The 21,055-nt window shown below is 46.3% G+C and overlaps 1 protein-coding gene across 1 annotated transcript in view; it reads right to left on the reverse strand.

The window, feature by feature from the left end:
- Positions 1-21,055, reverse strand: part of TET1 (tet methylcytosine dioxygenase 1) — a gene marked incomplete at its 5' end in the record, with an annotated part of 110,832 nt that overhangs the window by 73,810 nt on the left and 15,967 nt on the right. The window contains 1 exon segment of the mRNA XM_030204971.1: positions 9,142-10,699. Coding sequence (XP_030060831.1) covers positions 9,142-10,699 — 1,558 coding nt within the window.

Below are 21,055 nucleotides of genomic sequence, written 5' to 3' on the forward strand. Positions count from 1 at the left end.
TGCCCCTCTTTTCTTCCAGCTCAATTGTACCAGTGTTGAGATCCTGGGATCCTGGCATCTAATGGGGTACTTTTACCCATTTCCATGTTTCTTAATCTTTTGAAGCCCAAAGTACACCTACAGTAACAGAAAAACTGAGTGGCACAACACCTCTGCAGGCAGTACGGACATGAAGACTTATATTGTCAAAGGTTGGAAGAACACAGTGTTTAAAGGACTCAAAAAGAAAAGAAGGTCAAGGAGGAAGTGCTGTGTGCAATCTGTTTACCAAGCAAAGCTGGACCCCACATGCCATTACACGAATTTCCACACTCTTGGGTGCATACAGTAGCTAAGAAGAGATGTGCAACTACATACTACTACTACTTATCATTTCTAAAGCGCTACTAGACATCCGCAGCGCTGTACACTTGAACATGAAGAGACAGTCCCTGCTCGATAGAGCTTACAATCTAATTAGGACAGACAAAGAACAAACAAGAGATAAGGGAATATTAAAGTGAGGATGATAAAATAAGGGTTCTGAACAAAGTGAATAAGGGTTAGGAGTTAAAAGCAGCATCAAAAAGGTGGGCTTGAGATGGAGCTTGACGTACCGGCTCAGGAAGTCTATTCCAGGCATATGGTGCAGCAAGATAAAAGGAACAGAGTCTGGAGTTAGCAGTGGAGGAGAAGGGTGCAGATAACAGAGATTTACCCAGAATGTAGGGAGAGATGAGAGTGGAGAGGTACTGAGGAGCTGCAGAGTGAATGCACTTATAGGTCAATAAGAGGAGTTTGAACTGTATGTACTCATAAGATAATATCTATGTATTTAAAAGCCACCAATGTTGTCTTGTGTCTACAAGACCCTAAAATCACTGCCTAGGTGGTGAGTTTCTATAGCACACCTAATCAAATCTGAAGACACACCAGTGTGTTGTGGCACCTTTTGGAAAACACTATCCTATTTTAATAGGTACCCATCCCACTGATCATCATTTCATCTTTGCAACACTGATCCTGAGAGCAGGAGCAACGTACCAGTGCTCCTACCTATGCTGTCCAATTCATAATTTGAATCGATCTGATTCGTTCTGGACAAATTGATTAGAATCAATTTGTTTTGGAAAAAAAAAAAAAATCAGGACTTCCCAACCTCCCTCCCACCACTACCCAAGCCACTGCTGCTGCTGATTCTCTACAGCAGCAGCAATGGCGACAAAAGAAGCTAAACTCACTGTGGGGGCCGGACTCCATATTGGCACAGGCTGCTGGCTCTGCCCTGGAACAGGACGTGACATCAAGGGGGTAGACCAGCTGCCGCGCTAATGGAGAGTCCGGCTCCACAGCGAGTTTAGCTTCTTTTTCCCTGCCACTGCTACTGCTCTAAAGAAGCAGCGGCAGGAGTGTCAAAGAGGGAGATCCTGGAAATGGGGGGGGCAGAGATGCATGGTAGCTGGACGGAAGAAGTGGGGAGAGAGAGGGCAGAAGCTGGATGGATCGGGAGCAGAGGTTGGATTGAAGGGGAGAAAAGAAGAGCAGACCATGGATGTAAGGAGGAGAGAGAAGGAGGGAAGAGGCTGGATGGAAGGAGGGGAGAGGAGGGCAGCGAGTAAAACGGAAAGAGGGAATAGAAAGAAGACACACCCTGGATGAAAAGGGGGCCAGGAAGGAGGGCAAAAGAGCAGATGTTGGATGGAAGAAGGGAGAGGAGGCACAGACTGGATGGGGGAATAGAATAGAAAGAAAACACCCTGTATAGAAGGGGTGAGGAGGGCAGAGGCTGGATGGAAGGGGGTGAGAAGAGAAGGGCAGATGCTGGATAGAAGGGGGAAAGAAGGACAAAAGAAAAGGAAGGGAGTGCTGGTCCTAGGACAGGAAGACAAGAGGGGAGGGGGGACAGGAGGGAAGCAGGAAAAAGGGGAGAAGCTAAACATGAGAAGGGATAGGGGTATAGAGATGCAATGCTGGACATGGGGAGGGGGATAGGGACACAGAGGGGGTGTTTGCTGGACAGGGCAGGAATTTTGTTTGTTTTTATTGTAAACTGCACTATATCAAAGTTACTTTGGAAAATGTGGGATATAAATACTAAAATAATACAGAGAAGGGAGATGCTCAATGTAGCAGGAAGATAGGGGCAGGAACACAGAAGGGAGTTAAATGATGGACATGGAAAGAGAAGAAATGCCAAATGGACCAGGAGACCCTGGCAAAAGAGTTAAGAGAAGACAAAGGAAAATGGAAACCAGAGAAACAATTACAAAAGACCAGATAATGTTTTTCACTGGTGTCACTCTTTAGCGACTTTGAATATTCTGCGGCTGCTTGCTTTTAGCACCGGATGCAGGTTTCTCATTGACCAAAACACCATTATCCCAAGTGGGCATCGAGTGACTTATTCGCAGTGCTAGCAGACGTGCAGGCAGCACAGTCAAAGATAAGTAGTCACTTTTTGACATTGTTGATGATATTTTATATTTTGAAATTGAATAAAAGTCAGTAAGATAGGGACTGTCTGCAATAATTGACCTGAAATAGCTGGGTGTTATAAGAGGTCTGATAGCTTTCTTTCACTTATTTATGATGCCATTCTGTCCTTTTGATGAATAAAAAAAATTTTAAAGATAAGAATAAGAAATAAAAATAAACAATAAGGATTGTAACATTGTGGAGGTTTTCTAGGATCTGCTGCATGCTATATTTCTCCCTAATTTTCTTCTTGATTTAACGTAGGGGAGAGTGTGTGTTTTCTACCCTCTCTTTCCCCTTTTCCTTAATGCAGTACAAAAGATCTCGACAAACAAACCCTCCAACCTAACTCCAAATCCCCATCCAGAATAGCCCACAGCATTCAGGGTCTGGACTCGGATGACCCTGATTGAACCAAATAAGAGCAAAAAGAACCTTGTCTCCTTACTCTGAACCCTCTTCTCCCCCCCCCCCCCCCCCCCCCCCACAAACCTGAAGGTACCTGAGAGGCAAACTGAGAAGCATTTAAAACTCAACTACGAGCTTTAGGAGAGATCAAATATGTCTCCCAAATTGCTAGAAAGAACCGCTGACTCTTCAAATGGTGCTTGGCATCATGGGATTCCCACAACATCAAAGCATGCAACTTGTTTTGCCAATACCAGAACGTGTAACCGACACCCAATGGTTTAACATACAATAAAAGCTTTGCTCACCACCAGACCGCGCCACGAAAAAGGAAAAGATATTAAAAATGATCCGTTCCAGAGAGAGGCGTAAAGGATGACCTAAAAGCCGCTACAGATAAGTGAGGAGAGCCACCCAGAAAGCGCATATACATCGGCCCTGCCAGAGACCATGATAAAAAGTACTGTCCTGAGCAGTGCACTTTAAACATCAGAAGGAGTTGGCACAGTGGTATGTTGTTCTGCCTTTTTATTTTTGTTATTAACTTTGCCATGGATTATTGTTACTGTTTCTTTTGGTTGTTTTGTGTTATACTTGTAAAACCTTATTAAAAATATGAAAAAAAAAAAAAAAAAAAAAAAAGGAGTTGGCACAACCAGCACGAAAAGCAAGCTCTGTAGAGCACATGATGATGAACATTCCAGGAGTTCAGTGCTATGGACCAGCTCAGGAAACAAACTAAACTTGTGCTGATTAATGATGAACCGAAAGGGTCTACCAATATCTTGGCTCCAGGCCTCGAGCAGAGGGGCTTAATTCTGTGCCAGCTGGTATTTAACCAAACTTTCTTAAACCAAGAAACAGAGATCTGGCGTATTTGCGTGAGGCCACGGGGGACTGGGTCCCCGTAGATTTGTCCCTGGACCCCCCTGCCGATGACCCTCTCCAGCCCCCCTCCCGCCGCCGCCTATCTTTGCAGACGGGAGACCCCAACCCCCGCCAGCCGAGGTCCTCTCTTCCGTTGCAGCAAAGCTTCCTGTTATGAGTCTGACGTCCTGCACGTACAACGTGCAGGACATCAGACTCAGAATTTGAAACTGAAGGAAGCTTTGCTGCAACGGAAAAGAGGACCTCGGCTGGTAGGGGTTGGGGTCCCCCGCCAGCAAAGGTAGGCGACGGCAGTGGGGGAGGGTTGGCAGCGGGAGGGGGGGCTAAAACGTGCCCCCTCACTCTGGCTCTGCCCCCCCCCCTCCCGCCGAAGTCCAGATACGCCTCTGGTGGGGACAGAAGCAGTTCCTGCGGGGATCCTGTGGAAGTGTAAACTGCGCCTGCGCCAGCCTCTCACCTACCAAGTACCAAGTTCTTTGAGTGCCATCTCCTCCTCCTTATTTTAACAGCACAGATGTGGAAAGTCTTCCATTAATCATCTCTGTTCCCAGGCTGATGCGTAGGCCTCAGCTCCTACACAGGCATGATCATCAGAGGTTACCTGACCTCCTGGCGCATGCATGTGGTAACCTCTCAGCCAACAGTGCCAGTGAATCAGAAACGAGCCTTACACGTGTGCCCCAGAGTGTTCCAAGCTCCAACCACCATTCCTTCTTTGCCTGCACTACTGTGTCTCGAACCCAGAGAGAGACAAAGAGCCGACCAGAATTTTTCTTTAGGTACCATTAAACTCTTGCGGAGATGAGTGGGGTCAGGTTAGATTTGTCCCTGTGCAACTCTCTAGTCTAATGATGCAGATAAAAAGCATACTACAAGAGGAGAACTGGGAGCCTTACTATCTGCCTATTCACAGCTCCATGCCCCAACCGGAAGTCCGAATACTTCTATTTAAAAAGATACAATCGGGGGGGGGGGGGGGGGGGGGAGAGCCTCAGGCAGGTCCAGGAGGGGAGGAAGTCAAGTGGGACCATGCACAGTGAGGAAAGGTATGGGAGGGAGGCAGGCAAAAGGCAGGCAGCGCACAATTATAAATGGTGATTACATTTTTTAGTTGCGATTAATAATTAATGCATTCGCGTAATGAACCGTGATTAACGCACAGCCCTAGTTTTAAAAAAAATGACGCTGTCTCTAGATGTTTGGAGTCCGGATTATGGAATTCCCCAAGGTTCTCCACTGTCACCAATTTTATTCAATGTTTTTAATGAGTTCCTTACAGTTTTTTTCTTAGAGACATCTCAGTATTATGTAGCTTCTTATGCAAATGGTATTTGTATTTTAGTTCCATTAGGTTTAGATTGTGTTGCTGCTAATTCTGGATTTTACTGAAAAGACACATCTTTGTGCACCTCAGAATTATTGAAGCTTAATACTGCTAAAACTAAGCTGTTATATTTTAACTAGCCATTAAGCCCGTAAAAACAGGCAAGTATTGCAGCCCTCCTCTCTCCCCTGGCCTCACCCCGTCCACCGATCCTCCCCCCCATATCCAGCGACCCTCCTCTTTCCCTTGGCCTCTCCCCCTCCCCCCATGTCCAGCAACCCTCCTCTGTGTCCTGCTCACCCCAAGTCCAGTAACCATGGCCTCTCCCCCCTGCCCTCACCCCATGTCCAGCTACCTTCATCGCCGCCGCTCCCTCCCCCCTCCGTGCCGGGCCCCCTGCACTGACCTGACAGCGCCTCTCACCTCCGTGTTAAAGCACTACAGCTCTGCTGCTGCCTGCAGTGCTTCCACACAGAGGTGAGAGGCACTGTCAGGTCAGTGCAGGGGACCCGATACGGAGGGGGGCAGGAGCGGCAGTGGGGATAGGGGGGGAGGGTGGAGGTCGTTTCGCGCGATGTTCCTTTCCAGGAGCCGTCCAATAATTCGACTCCATTTCCCTCTCTGTTCCGCCCTCTAACGTCATGACGTCTTGACTCGAGAGCGGGACAGAGAGGGAAGTCTGTACTGCGAATTTGCAAGTGAGTACGGTCACTTGCCGTTTATATGTTTGATACTACCCTAATAGATATTCCTAAGACTATTATATTAAGGACTACAGAATAATTAAATTGCAAGACTTCTTCAAAGGTTTTAGGATTTACATTGGATTATCAACCTACAAAGGAGCATCAGGTAAATAATTTGCGTAAAAAAAATTTTAAGTTGTGTCAATAAAGGGCAATTAAATGCCTTTTCTTTTCAAAACATTTTCACTTGTTAGTTCAAGAAATAATAAGAGGGGATGGGCTGAACTTATTTTATGATATGTAAATTTTGTTGCCCATGCTAGATTGTTCTGGCATTCTTTGGCTGTTATCCGCACTGAACTGTAAAGGCTTTTGTGGAATGTAAGATTGACTTGCAATGTAACAAAGCTATAATTTTATCTCAAATAGACTACTGTAGCACCTTGTATACAGAAATGCACCAAAAAAAAAAAAAACGTTTTAACAGGTTACAACTTTTCCAGAACATCGCGGCAAAATTGATATATGGACATAAGAAATTTGATCATGCATCCCTATCTCAGAGATGTGCACTGGTTGCCCGTTTGTGCATGTATAGAGTTTAAAGTAGATTACCTAGTGTTTAAAATTAGTGGCTGCTGTCCTTGTGCCCATGTTCAGTTGTTGACTATTCCTCCTATTTGGTCCACATCTCATTTGCGTTCCCTATTGAGATTAGGTTATCCTACTGTTAAAAGTGTTTATCTTAAAACGTTTTCATGACAGTTCATTTAACTATCAAACAGGTAAAATATGGAACATGAGCCCAGTTCACTTATCTAATTATTTGCAATTTCGAAAAGCTTTGAAGAACTATTTTTTTAGTAAATATCTTGATTCAGTTTAATAAGAGCCTCTTTCACCAAACTGCACTAGCGATTCCCGTGCGTCAATGCTGACGAAGCCCATTCAAAGTGAATAGGCTTTGTCGGCATTGCCGCACCAGGAATTGCTAGCACAGTTTAGTAAAAGGGGCACTAAGTGTTCATAGTAATTCATTTATTTTGTAACACACTTTGATTTCATGTTGATACAAGCGGATATAAATGGTGGGAATAGAATGTATTAAGTGCTTTTGCATTAACGGGAAGCAGGTACCATATGTTAATGGGAATGTTGACATAAAATCTGCAATAGAAGGCACTGGGAACACCCATAATAGCTGCCACATGAAATTTGCAGCTACTGAATGGTAAAAGGTCCCATATTAGGTGCAGCAACTGCAGATTTTACCTTGGTTTAGTAAAAGGGCCGCTAAATGCCACTTTTAACAATGACCATGAGTCCCTTCCACCTCAATGGTATTGCAGCTCTTTTTTATAAGATATCTAGATCACCTTCCCAGCCTTCCATATAGCCACTCAAAAGCAGTGTACAAATAAAATATAAAAACATTCATAAACACAAAGAACAAAGCAAAATACCATGCAAGAAATAAAAATTACATTTACAGAATGTAATGGCTAACCTTCACTGACCACTTAAAATTCCAGTCTAGATCACCAAAACCTTCCTTCCATCTCAACAAGGAACAATGCAAAAATTGAGACACCCCTGGTCAAACCAATTCAATGTATCCTTTAAGAGAAGCTAAGACAACCTTTATATGGAATATAAGTTGATATGTGATTTTAATTTATTGAAAGTAATAAATTATTAATGTGACATGTACAAAATCTGGACACCCCTCCAGTTGATTCACAACTATCTTTTTTTTTTTTTTTTTTTTTTTTAATTGTTAAGAGGCCCAAAATGTTCTGTAACTCATTAAGATTTCAAGCAGTCAGATGAAGACAATTCCTCAATAGGACTAACACTAACGCCTGTGTTTACAAAAGGTGCGCTATAGGCGCATTAGCATTTTTAATGCGCGTTAAATGCTAATGCGCTTCAAACACTAACACGCCAATAGGAATGTATTGGCGCGTTAGCGTTTAACACATCTTAACTTTAAAGGAGTGTTAAAAAACGCTAACACGCCTTAGTAAACAAGGCCCCCCAAGACCGTTCTAACTTCTCAGGTTGTGACTGATGTTCTGTCTACTTTCAACAAACACATGCTCCTCTAAGCAGCTGCCTATTTATAAATGAAGATAATTCACTATTACAAAGAAGTGAAAAGCTATTAAAAAAAAAAACAAACCAACAACAAATGCCTATCCCAGACTTGTTCGGAAGATAAATGGAGAACCTTAGCTTCAAGTGATGTCAATTGAATACCTTTTAAAACATTAATAAATTTTCTAGGAAAAAAATAAAAGATCCTGAAAATTCTGCAACTTATTCAGAATGTTGTAGTACTACAGAAACTAATGCTTTGGGAAAGCAAAGACATGCAGAGAAACATCCTATTTTGAACAATAAAATAAAGGGCATTTTCTCACAATGAAGCACTACTACTACTACTACATGTGGTAATTTGTGGAGGAACCTACCAACGCAGTCACAAGCTGGGAATTCTGATTGTCCTTTTTTTGTGGGAGTGTCAATAAGGTTCTTTGTGGGCTTGTCCAGAAACTTGATAGGAGATTCCAGAAAGCTGTTGAGTGTATTCTTAACTGGAGAAGACCCAAATGCCTCTCTTTGTACACTTCTCGACCCCAGATTTGTTGATGATAATACAGTAATGCCACCTGAATGTTCTACCTTTACTTTCCTGAGTGTGTTTACTACGTCTGAAGCACCAGCCTCACAAAAATGAACAGGTAGATCCTTCAACTGCCTTGCACATTGCTTTTTAGCAACTCGCCAACAGGGCATCCTAATTCTTTCATATGTTGCACCAACTGATGGATTAAAACCTCCGAGAGCCTGGGGCCGAGAGACCTTCTGCAATCCATTGATTAATCGTGGTACCTGAGTATAAAAAGGATCTCTTCTTGTAAACACTCGTAAATTCTTGACAGATGTCTTCAAACAGTTTTCTGTCTCTAATGCTGAAAGCATCCTCAGATTATTAGATAGAGCATCGCTGTGCAATGAAACAGAAACGGATTTATTGCTTTCTAAAGAACCCAAACCCTTTTTATTGTTCGACTGTAGAGAGCTCACGCTCTTTGAGTTCTCAACTATCCCATCACAAACAGCTGTTTCTTCTTTTGTTTTTTCCTGAGTTAGATTTCTGTGAATCTGTATCTGAGCTTGTGGAAGAAATAGGCATAATTTATCCTGTGATGCTGAAATGTGTGTCTTCTTCACTTTGGTTCTGGGAGGTTTCCTTGCAGTTTTAGGTTTTTTTGTATTGTGTTGGTCGGATGATAACCAGCTTTCACTAAACTGCTGCAGCAGCTGTCCTTCAGGTTTCTGATCACTTTGATTATTCCCTTGCGTTTTCTTTTTAGCTTTGTTTCCAGGGCAAAGCACTTGCTTTTTTTTTTGCTGGCTGCTTTTGCTTGACCACCACTGAACTATGGTTGTGTTGTACACCTACATTTGATTTCTGCTGCTTACGTTTTTGCTGTTTTTTGAGTGATGTTTGACTGATCAGAGATATATTTGCATCACCTTTCTCTTGATTAAATTGAATGATTGCAGCAAGTTGAGCCAACTGTGCTGCTACGTCTTCTTCATCTTGACTGTGAACGCCTTCCCTAATGGCACAACTAACACTGGATTCCAGATCCTTACAACTTTGATCCAGCTTGCGAACCTTTAATTTCCTATTTACGAGTTGATGAGTCAGTGAACTGCTAGAACACCGGCCAACTGTTTTCTTACGGTTACGAGAACTTGCATGGTTGATATGATCTGAACGTGAAATCATTCCATGCATCGATTCTGTATCTCTTAGAGATAAATGTGACTTACATGATGCTCCAGCATTTTCAGCAGAGTTATCATGTAGCTGAGAAATAGCACCTTGGCCATTGAATAACACTGGCTTCTGAAGAAGCTGCTTTTGCAGACAAGTGGAGGGTTGTGCATCATGTTTGGAGCCAGCATCTTGGACTTCTTTGAGTGGAGAAGACTCCTCCTTACATGGAATGTCTCCTTTGTCACTGTAAAAGACACTGGATGTTTTTCGTACTTCTGGATTTTCATTGTTTTCTGTGTTAGGCAGTACAGGATATTCCAGAGGTATTTCCGATAGCCGAGTTAGAGCTTCAATAGCTACAATTTGTTCAATGGTGAGGTTTCTATTCTGAATCAAAGAAAGAAGACTCTGCTGACATGAAGAGTCATCACCTGCCACTTCTTTCTTATGTATACCCAAAGCACCTTTCTTAGCACCATTTTTTCTTCTAATTGGAGATCCACAAGGCCTCTCTTGTGGTTCTGTGCTAAATTCATTTTGCAGCAATGAACTTCCAGAATACTGATTGGGCTCATGAGTACACGGAGACTTCTGTGTCACAATAAAATGTTCTGTTTTTTCCAAGCGTGTACCATCAACAGCAGACTTCAAAGGGCTTCCATCGCCCTTGCAACTAGTTATGTTTGCTAACTGCACTAAATGCACATTGCAGTTGTCTTCCTTACAACTGTCCAGCAATGTAACATTTTCCTCTTTCTTAATTTTTTTCAATGGCACTTCTGATTGTGTGTCTAAAAGGTCAAAATTTCTAATGCCATTTCTACATGTCTGACCCAACAGTTTCTTGGGCTCGATTAAGTCATTAATGATCACAGCTTTGCTATTTATTTCAGCAATTTTCAAATTTTCCTTTTCTGCTGCCTTCTCACTAATATCACCATTGACATGAATGTTGAAAGCTGCTTTCTCATTTTGGGTCCAATTTTCTGTTTCTAACCCAGTCATGCCTCTTTCATCATTGTGCAGTCCATTTTCAGGAGGTGGGGAGCAGTTTAATTTTACCCAGTATTTTTCACCAAAGCTGCATACAGTGTTTTCCATGTGTTCCAATTTGAGGCCATTTAAGAGTCTGTTATTTAAATCAAGCTGCAAGACATAATAGGGAAAATTATGCTCTTTTTATTGAAAAAAATATATATATAAAGCATGGTCACTAACAATATTAAAGGGAGTTATATTATTGTCACTTCTCATCATAAAATAAATAAAAACAGCCTACAAACTAATGTTTTGCAATTACTAGCCAATACTTTACGAAAAAGTAGATGTAGAAAGATTTCTTCAGACTTTCTCTGAAAGGAGAAAGCCAAGGTCTATAATTTACTACATTTTGTAATTGTTTTTCTCTTCTGCAGAATAACAATAAAGCAAGTCTAATGTCTCTGTTTACACCTCTTCCATAGTCAAGCCTGTAACTCTGGGTGAATATTTGCTAACATATTAATTCAGTAGCCAGATCACAGGTGAACCAACAGAAGTACCACAATGATTAACAAAGACCAAACACCTGAGAAAATAATTGGCATCCACAAAGATGCTTATAGAGCTAACTGGCACATTTCAAAACAGTACATGAAGCTATTTACCAAAATGTGTTACAACGCATGCTACTATTGCAACACGTTTAACATTTTAGTCACACTTAGAGAGAGTAACACATTAGCTGGACTGCAAACATATGTGTTAAAAAATATTACAATGCATCTTCGACACAAAAACCTTCAATTCAACTTGAGCTGTAGTTAAAGTTTTACATTAGCAGGGCTATATGTCTTAATACACCTTGCATATTTTTATACCAGTTACTCTGTACAACTTTGCATATTAATAACTCACTTAGGGGTCCTTTTACTAAGTCACGGTAAAAAGTGGCCTTCGGTAGTGTAAGCGTGTGTACTGGCCATGCGCTGGGCCAGTGTTTACCACGTCTGCAAAAAAAAGAAAATCTTTTTTTTAACGGGGACGGGAAAAGGGCATGCGGTAAAACTAAAACCGGTGTGCGTCCAAAACTGGCCTGAGCCCTTAACACCACCCCATTGATCTAGCGGTAAGAACTCATGCGATACACACATGGTGACTGGTCAGGGCGCACCAACTGCCGATTACTGCCAGAAATGAAGCACGTGGGAGGAAATATGTCATCCAGGCATTATGGGCATATGCCAAATGTAAAATTACCACTGGGGGGGGGGGGGGCACGGTAACCTGGCGGCAGCCTCATTTAGGTGCGCACTGCACACGCACAGCACCTAATGCGCCTTTATAAAAGGGCCCCTCACATTGTAAATATAGAAATTATTAATAAATTAACATTTATACAGCTGCGATAAAGAAGGTCAATACCAATATAGGTGCTTAACGCACGTTTAATTGTTTAATTTTATTAACAACAGGGCATCTTGGTTATCTGAATATATGTGTTTATAACATATTAGCATATATTCTGCAGAAATTACACTTTGATTGAAGGCATAACAGACATTATGAGCCAGATTCAGTAAATGATGCCAAAGCTAGGCGGTAGTATTATATAAAGGGTGCTCTGCACGGTGCAACCTTCACAGAACACTAGTTTAGAGTTCACTTTGCACCAGGGCGTAGCCAGACTTCGGCGGGAGGGGGTTCCAGAGCACAGGTGAGAGGGGCACATTTTAGCCCCCTCCCCGGCACTGCCGACCCCCCCCCCCCCCCGGTGCCGCCACCAACTTTGCCCCCCCCCCCCCGCCGATGACCCTCTCGACCCCCCTCCCGCCGCCAACCCTCCCCCGCCGCCGCGTCATTGTCGCCTACCTTTGCTGGCGATGGACCCCAATCCCCGCCAGCCGAGGTCCTCTTGCTTCCCGCGCAAGGCTTTGTTCCGTTTCTGTGAGTCTGACGTCCTGCACGTCAGAAACAGAACAAAGCCTTGCGCGGGAAGCAAGAGGACCTTGACTGGCGGGGATTGGGGTCCGCCGCCAACAAAGGTAGGCCACAGTGAAGGCAGTGGAGGGTTGGCTGTGGGGAGGGGGGGGTCAAGAGGGTCATCATCAAGGGGGTCCAGGACCAAATCTATGCCCCCTGCTTCGCACCTAACTTTGGGCTTTTTTACAAAGCCGCGCTAACGATTCCTGCACGGCAAATGAGAAGAAGCCCACAGGAATTGATTGGCTTCCTCTCGTTTGCCGCGCAGGAATCGCTAACGCAACTTTGTAAAAGAATCCCTCTGGGTGTGAATGCTTACACCTGCCACAAGTTCGTGAAAATGCTTGAGCCCAACTGATGGCTGTTAGAAAAACAAAATGCAGGTATTTTATAACATGGTGCCTAACTTCTGGGAGTGCCCTGGCATGCCCATGCCCCCTTTTGAGCTACACGCTATGAAATTTAGGCACGCATGTTATAGAATATGGGATATTTGTGCGCAAGTCCTAATTACTGCCAATTAAGCACCAATTGGTGTTAACAAGCACTTAATTGGCTAATTAGGTTATGTACAGATCTGGCATCTGCGACAAAATTTGAGCAGCCAAATCTGGGCAACCTATTCAGGGGTACGCCTGCTGAAGGGCAGGTGTATATGATACATCCCATAACTCTGCCCATGCTCCAATGTCAATGCTACACTTCTTGACTGCAGCTTTCCTACCACTTGGGTTCAGTGCGGTATACAAGATGAGCAATATCTAAATTATATAGATACTTAAAACAACACAGCAAAGGTAAAATTATGTATCTTACCTGATAATTTTCTTTCCATTAATCATAGCTGATCAATCATAGACTGGTGGGTTGTGTCCATCTACCAGCAGGTGGAGATAGAGAGCAAAGCTTTTGCCTCCCTATATGTGGTCATGTGCTGCCGGAAACTCCTCAGTATGTCGATATCCAAGCTCCATCCGCAGGACTCAGCACTTAGAGAATTACAACCCACAAAGGGACAACTCTGCCCAGCTCACCACCTCCGAAACGGGGGAAGGGAATTAACCCAGCTCATCCCCACACAAGTGGGGGAGGGGAATCCGTCCAGCTCATCCCCCGCGGAGCGGGGGAGGAACACCACCCCGCCGATGCGGGGGGATCTGGCTTATCCTGCAACCGCAAACCGCGGGAGGAGCTGACTGACCCTAACACCGCCGAAGCGGGAGGGATACAAAGCTGCCCTACAGCCGCCACGAAGCGGGAGGGAGCGCCGGCAGAATTTGTGTCTCAATCCAGCCCCGTAAAAACGGAGGGGAGAGGAATGCAGCAGCTCACTGTAACACAAACTCGTCTCAACTCTTGAAGAATCCAATTGAAAAAACTTGAACACGAAGTCCTCCTGAACAGGAACTGAAGACTAAACTGGAATCTGAAATGCAACCAGAATATAAACAGTACAGATATCTGGGAGGGGCTATGGAGTGATCAGCTATGATTAATGGAAAGAAATTATCAGGTATGATACATATTTTACCTTCCCATATCATCATTCTGATCAATCCATAGACTGGTGGGATGTACCGAAGCAGTACTCACCCAGGGCGGGACATTGAAAATCCCTGACCGCAACACTGAAGCTCCAAACCGGGCCTCCGCCCGAGCAGCCACAGTCAAGCGGTAATGCCTGGAGAAGGTATGGGCCGATGCCCAAGTTGCCGCCTTGCAAATCTCTTCCAAGGAGACGGACCCCGGCCTCTGCCATCGAGGCCACCTGAGCTCTAGTGGAGTGAGCCTTCAGCTGGATAGGCGGCACCTTCCCCGCGGCCACATAAGCCGCTGCAATGGCTTCCTTGACCCATCTTGCCACTGTAGGCTTAGCAGCCTGCAGACCCTTACGAGGACCTGCAAACAGGACAAACAGATGATCCAATTTCCGGAAATCATTGGTCACTTCCAAGTGTCTGATGATGACTCATCTCACATCCAGATATTTGAGAGCAGAGTATTCCTCTGGGTAGTCCTCCCTACGAAAGGAAGGGAGACGAGCTGCTGATTCACATGGAAGCGAGAAATAATCTTGGGCAGGAAGGAAGGCACCGTGCGAACTAGTCACTCCTGCCTCAGTGAACTGCAGAAAAGGCTCTCGACATGAGAGTGCCTGGAGCTCGGAAACTCTTCTGGCTGAAGTGATAGCCACCAAAAAGACTGCTTTCAACGTCAGGTCTTTCATAGATGCCCTCGACAAGGGTTCAAAAGGCGGCTTCTGCAAGGCTCTTAGCACCAGGTTGAGATTCCACGCAGGCACCACTGAGCGCAGAGGAGGGCGCAGGTGATTAACTCCCTTGAGAAAACGTACCACATCTGGCTGCGAAGCCAGGGAAGCACCCTTCAGGCGGCCCTGAAGCAAGCCAGAGCCGCTACCTGGACTTAGGGAACTGAGCGACAGGCCTTTCTCCAGACCTTCTTGCAGGAACGCCAGCACTGAAGAAATCGGAGCAGTGAAGGGAGAAAGTGAGCCTGCTTCACACCACGCTGCAAAGGTACGCCAACCCTGGCGTAAGCAGTAGAAGTAGAGCGCTTCCTCGCTCTCAGCATAGTGGCGATGACCTTGTCTGAGAAGCCCTTCTTCCTCAGACGCTGCCGCTCAATAGCCAGGCCGTAAGACCAAAGGGGGAGGGATCCTCCATCACCACGGGACCCTGATGCAACAGGCCCTGCTCCACTGGCAGCCGCAGAGGGTCGTCCACTGAGAGCCTGATCAAGTCCGCATACCAGGGACGTCTGGGCCAGTCCGGACCCACCAGGATTATCCGGCCCGGATGCTTTGCCACCCGGTCTAGTACCCTGCCCAACATGGGCCAGGGCGGGAACACATAGAGAAGCTCTTGTGTCGGCCACTGTTGGAGAAGAGCATCTACTCCCAGAGATCGAGGGTCCCGTCCTCTGCTGAAAAAGCGCGGCACTTGGCAATTGGCCGATGACGCCATCAGATCTAGGCTCGGCTGGCCCCAGCACTTCGTGATGTCCAAGAACGCCTGAGCCGATAACTGCCACTCTCCGGGATCCAAGGTATGGCGACTGAGAAAGTCCGCCTTGACATTCATGACTCCGGCAATGTGGACCGCTGACAGCTGTTCCAGGCTCGCTTCCGCCCACTGGCATAGATTCATGGCTTCCTTGGCTAGAGGGGCGCTCTTGGTACCTCCCTGGCGGTTGACATAGGTCACAGCCGTGGCATTGTCCGACAGGACCCGTACTGGCTTCAACGCCAGTACCGGGAGGAACTCCAAAAGCGCCAACCGAATGGCTCTGAGTTCCAGGAGGTTGATAGACCACTTTGCCTCTGCAGGAGACCAGAGCCCCTGCGCTGTCCTTCCCAAGCAGTGGGCTCCCCAGCCCGTCAAAGAGGCGTCCGTCGTGACGACAATCCACTCCGGGGTCACAAGAGGCATCCCTGCAGACAACTTGTCTGTCTTCATCCACCAGCTCAGCGCCTTGCGCACTGCTGGGTGCAAGGGAAGGCGCACAGTATAATCCTCCGACACCGGAGTCCAGCGCTGCAGCAGAGAGTGTTGTAGTGGTCTCATATGAGCCCTGGCCCAGGGCACTACTTCCATCGTGGCCGTCATAGAGCCCAACAGCTGCACATAGTCCCAAGCCCGAAGCGGAGAGGCTACTAGGAACTGGTCCACCTGAGCCTGAAGTTTGACAATCCGATTGTCCGGCAGGAACACTCTGCCCACTTGGGTGTCAAATCGAACTCCCAGATACTCCAGGGACTGAGTCGGGCGCAGCTGGCTTTTCTCCCAGTTGATGATCCACCCCAGGGAGCTCAAAAGAGCAATCACCCGGTCCACAGCTTTGCCGCACTCTGCATAAGAGGGGGCTCGGATCAACCAGTCGTCCAGATAAGGATGGACTTGTACTCCTTCCTTTCGTAGGAAGGCCGCGATGACCACCATTACTTTGGAGAAGGTCCGCGGAGCAGTAGCCAACCCGAACGGGAGGGCTCTGAACTGGAAGTGTCGGCCCAGGACTGCAAAACGCAGAAAGCGTTGATGAGGAGGCCAGATGGGAATATGCAAGTACGCTTCCTTGATGTCCAAGGATGCCAGGAACTCCCCTGCCTTCACTGCCGCTATAACAGAGCGGAGAGTCTCCATGCGAAAGTGCCGAACTTTCAAGGCCCGATTGACCCCTTTGAGGTCGAGGATAGGCCGTGCAGAACCTCCTTTCTTTGGTACCACAAAGTAAATGGAGTAACGTCCCTTGCCAAGCTGATTTTCTGGCACTGGAACGACCGCGCCCAGGCGGATCAGATTGTCCAAGGTCTGCTGCACTGCCACAGCTTTGACCGGAGACTTGCAGGGAGAGAGTACAAACCCGTCTCTTAAGGGTCGGCAGAACTCTAGCTTGTAGCCGTCTCTGATGACTTCCAGCACCCAAGTGTCTGAAGTTACCCTGGTCCACTCGCCCAGAAACGAGGACAGGCGTCCTCCAATCTGCACTGGGCCATGGACCAGGACCCCGTCATTGGGTACGAGACCCTGGGGGAGGACCGGAGGGTGCACCTCCGGGACGGCGGTCTGTGCGAAAGGAATGCTGCTTGGGGGAGAAGTTCCTCTTGAAGGAAGAGGGGGCAGAGGAGCCTGACTTGCCCGGGCGGTACAGACGGGCTTCTTGAAACCGTCCTCTGGAGTTACCGGGGCGAGCACTAGCCCGAGCCCTGACCTCTGGTAACCTCTTGCCCTTAGACGTGCCGAGATCGGTCACAATTTTGTCCAGCTCGACCCCAAAGAGCAGCTTGCCTTTAAAAGGCAACTTAGCCAGGCGGGACTTAGAGGCGTGGTCCGCAGACCAATGTTTCAGCCAAAGCCACCGCCGCGCAGAGACTGTCTGAGCCATACCTTTAGCCGAGGCTCTCAAGACATCATACAGTAAGTCTGCCAAATAAGCCAAGCCCGATTCCAGGGCCGGCCAATCAGCCCTCAAGGAAGGATCCGAAGGGGAAGCCTGCTGCACAATAGTCAGGCACGCCCTGGCCACGTAGGAGCCGCAAACTGAGGCCTGCAAACTTAAGGCAGCCGCCTCAAAGGACGACCTTAAGGCCGCCTCCAATCTTCTGTCTTGGGCGTCCTTTAGGGCCGTGCCACCTTCCACCGGCAACGCCGTTTTCTTAGTCACCGCAGTGATTAAAGAATCCACGGGAGGCCTTTCACTTTCAGGCAAAGGATAGAGGCGGGACATAGCCCTAGCCACTTTGAGGCTCGCTTCCGGGACATCCCATTGAGCCGAAATTAAGGTGAGCATGGCATCATGCACGTGGAAGGTTCTAGGTGGGCGCTTCGTCCCCAGCATAATGGTAGTGCCAACAGGGGCTGAGGGAGAGATGTCCTCTGGAGAGGAAATCTTCAAAATGCTCATGGCCTGCACTAACAGGTTGGGCAAATCCTCTGAGCGAAAGATCCGTGCTGCAGAGGGGTCATCCGCTCCATCCGAGCGGGAATCCGTCTCCTCCAAGGAATCCCCAAAGGACCGTTGGGAGAACTCAGATACGCTGCCCTCATCTACATCAGAGGAAACAGAGTCCTCTAAGGCCTGGGAATCCACCCGAGGGCGTTTACTTCCGGGGGCCTCAACCCCTTTATCGGACAAGGGAGAAGGGGCAGCGTTTTGCATAAGAAAGGCCTGATGCAGCAGCAAAATAAACTCGGGGAGAAACCCCCCAGACTGTGCACTTCAGCAGCCTGGGCCACAGCCCTAGACGCACCCTCAACCGGCGCTCGCAAGAGCGGGGGAGAAACATGCTGCGCATCCAAGATGGCGTCCGGCGCGACACTCCGTGAAGGAGCCGCGCGGGAAGAACGGCGCTTAACTTTAGCCGCTTTTTTGCCATCGCCCAAATCAAGGGCGGCCATGGCATTAACGTCTCCCAGCTCAAGGGCGGCCCAAGAAGAAGCCGTCCGAGCAGAGTGGCCGGCCAAGATGGCGGAGGCGAGCAGGGGGGGATGGGCGTTTATGGCAGGAAAAACCGCCGCACCGGAGGAAGACCCGGGACACTGACCGGCCTCCGAACTGACACCCAACAAGGGCGAATCAGACTTTAAGACCCCCGCATCCCCGCTAAAAGCGCACACGCGGTCCGGGGAGCAATTCTTCGCGCCCTCGCCCTCCGACGCCATAGGCCACGTGGAGATCGATCGGGGAACCCCCTGCCCGCTATAAAAAGGTAAAAATTACCTGCTTCTCGCTCCGAGCTGTAACGACCTGGTGTCCCAGTGAGTAGCTGCAATAAACGTTTAAATAAACGTCGAAATAAACGCCCTTAAGGACGTCCAAAATTTTTTTTTTTAAACGGAGCCAGCAGGAGGGGGGAGAAAAGGAGGGACCTGGCACCACCAGGTTTGCACTTGCTCAAGAAGAGCCCTCAACCCCAGGTACTCAACAAAACCTAAAAATTAGGCTTGGAGACCTAGCCAGAGCTGCTGCTGTGTGTGACCACCACCTGCTGAGATAGAGAACATACTGAGGAGTTTCCGGCAGCACATGACCACATATAGGGAGGCAAAAGGATTGCTCTCTATCTCCACCTGCTGGTAGATGGACACAACCCACCAGTCTATGGATTGATCAGCATGATGATATGGAAAATAAGATTATCTAACCTAACCAAAAATATGTGTTTTCAGCAAAAACTCCGTCCCTAAGCATCCTACTGTACAAGTATACACTGGCTTTAACTGCACATTCTTTCATGAAATAGTGATTTTATAAACCAGAATTCCTGCATTAGCATTAACACTATTTGGTAAACAGGCCCCTTTATTGTGTACTGACATCAAACTGCTACACAAGGGGCAATCACAGTTTCTTTACCCTTTCTGGTGTACCTTTAAGGTCAGACAATAGTTGACTCAGGGACTCAACAGGATTGGGCTTGGGACAAATTATGTGTGTTCTTCGAGGGCTTACAATCTGAAGCAATGGAAGGTTAAATGAGATGTCCAAGATCACAAGAAGCCACAGTAGGATTTGAACTAGGTTTCTCTGGTTCTCAGTCCACTGCTTTAACTCCTCCAAAAGAAGTAATAACTTTTTTAAGTCCAAATGTCATGATGTACCTGTGGCTTTAAGAATGCCATGTGGGTTCTGATAGTTGCTATACTCGTTGAGTTTAATTCAGAAAAATCCTAACTGCACTGCTCCATCTCCTTCATCCTGGCTGTGAACGTCTTCCCTAACGACAGAGCTCATACTCGATTCTAGACCCTTCTTACTGTGAAAAATCAAACTGCTGCAAAGGATAAGGTAAAAACACATTAAGGAAGCAGCAGCATCATGGGAAAGGACAGGAGAGCCTGAAAGAGGGAGAAGTGGAAGCCAGCCTTAGTCACTCCTTGCAATCCCCACAGGCTGCTGTTTATGCAGAAGGTGGTTGCTAAGATCATTACAAGGAAAGGCCCAAGAGAGTCTGCACTGCCACCTTCCAGAAAGTACACCAGTCAGCTAATGAGTGCCATGAACTTGTAGCATGAGACTCCAGTTTTTCACATCACATCTTATCTTTACATATAAAGCAACATGTGCAAGTCACAGCAAATCAGGACTAAAAGAAAAAGAATAACATGTATAGAATGTTTGTACGTTTGGGAAGTTTGCCAGGTGCCCTTGGACTGGATTGGCCGCTGTCGTGGACAGGATGCTGGGCTCGATGGACCCTTGGTCTTTTCCCAGTGTGGCATTACTTATGTACTTATATGTATTTAGAAATATGACCAAAAGAGAAAAAAAAAGTGACAAGGCGAGAAACAAAACTGATACTTTGGGCAGGCTAATTTAGAAAATATGGCAATTTTATGGAGGAGATGTAGCAAGACAGGAGCTAGAAATGCATTAGGAAAGAGATCATGGGGGAAACGAAACAAACGGTGCAACAGGAACTAACACAGCAAAGTTTTCACCTGAATCAACAACGTTTTGCAGTAATATTCACTAGAAAAAAACATAAGGAAAAAGAGTCTTAGTTAAATGCAATCTGTTATACTGTGTAAAATTCCTCAATTAAAATCCTCAGACAAGTTTTTGTACACATTTAATAATAAGAAAAATAATCATGCTTCAATCAGCATGAAAGTTATCACAATCAATAATTGTGAATGCTATTTTCTCAATAAACCACTTCTTCACACTAGAATCTGATTTTCACACATAATAATACCCTTGAAGCAGTCTGAGGGAGAAACGTGAATCCTCATCAGGTTTCAATGAAGAAATGGATTTTTAAGATAAGTCTCTATGTTCAGAACTGGTGGTCTTCAGAGTCTGGCACAAAGAAATGGCTTCTTAAGAAAAGTTTTCACATTCACAAATTATTAAGTTTCATGCTACCTGTTGGATTCCTTCAAATTTTGGAAGGTTTTATTTTTTTTTTTTTTTGGGGGGGGGGGGTTACAAATTGAGGTTGTTTTTTTTGTTTGTTTTTTATAATTGAGGAATTAACGCTAAACAATCTGTTATCTTACGTAAACTCTCTTTTCCTTCTTT

This window comes from Microcaecilia unicolor, chromosome 5, assembly GCF_901765095.1.
Source record: "Microcaecilia unicolor chromosome 5, aMicUni1.1, whole genome shotgun sequence".
NCBI classification, from domain to species: domain Eukaryota; kingdom Metazoa; phylum Chordata; class Amphibia; order Gymnophiona; family Siphonopidae; genus Microcaecilia; species Microcaecilia unicolor.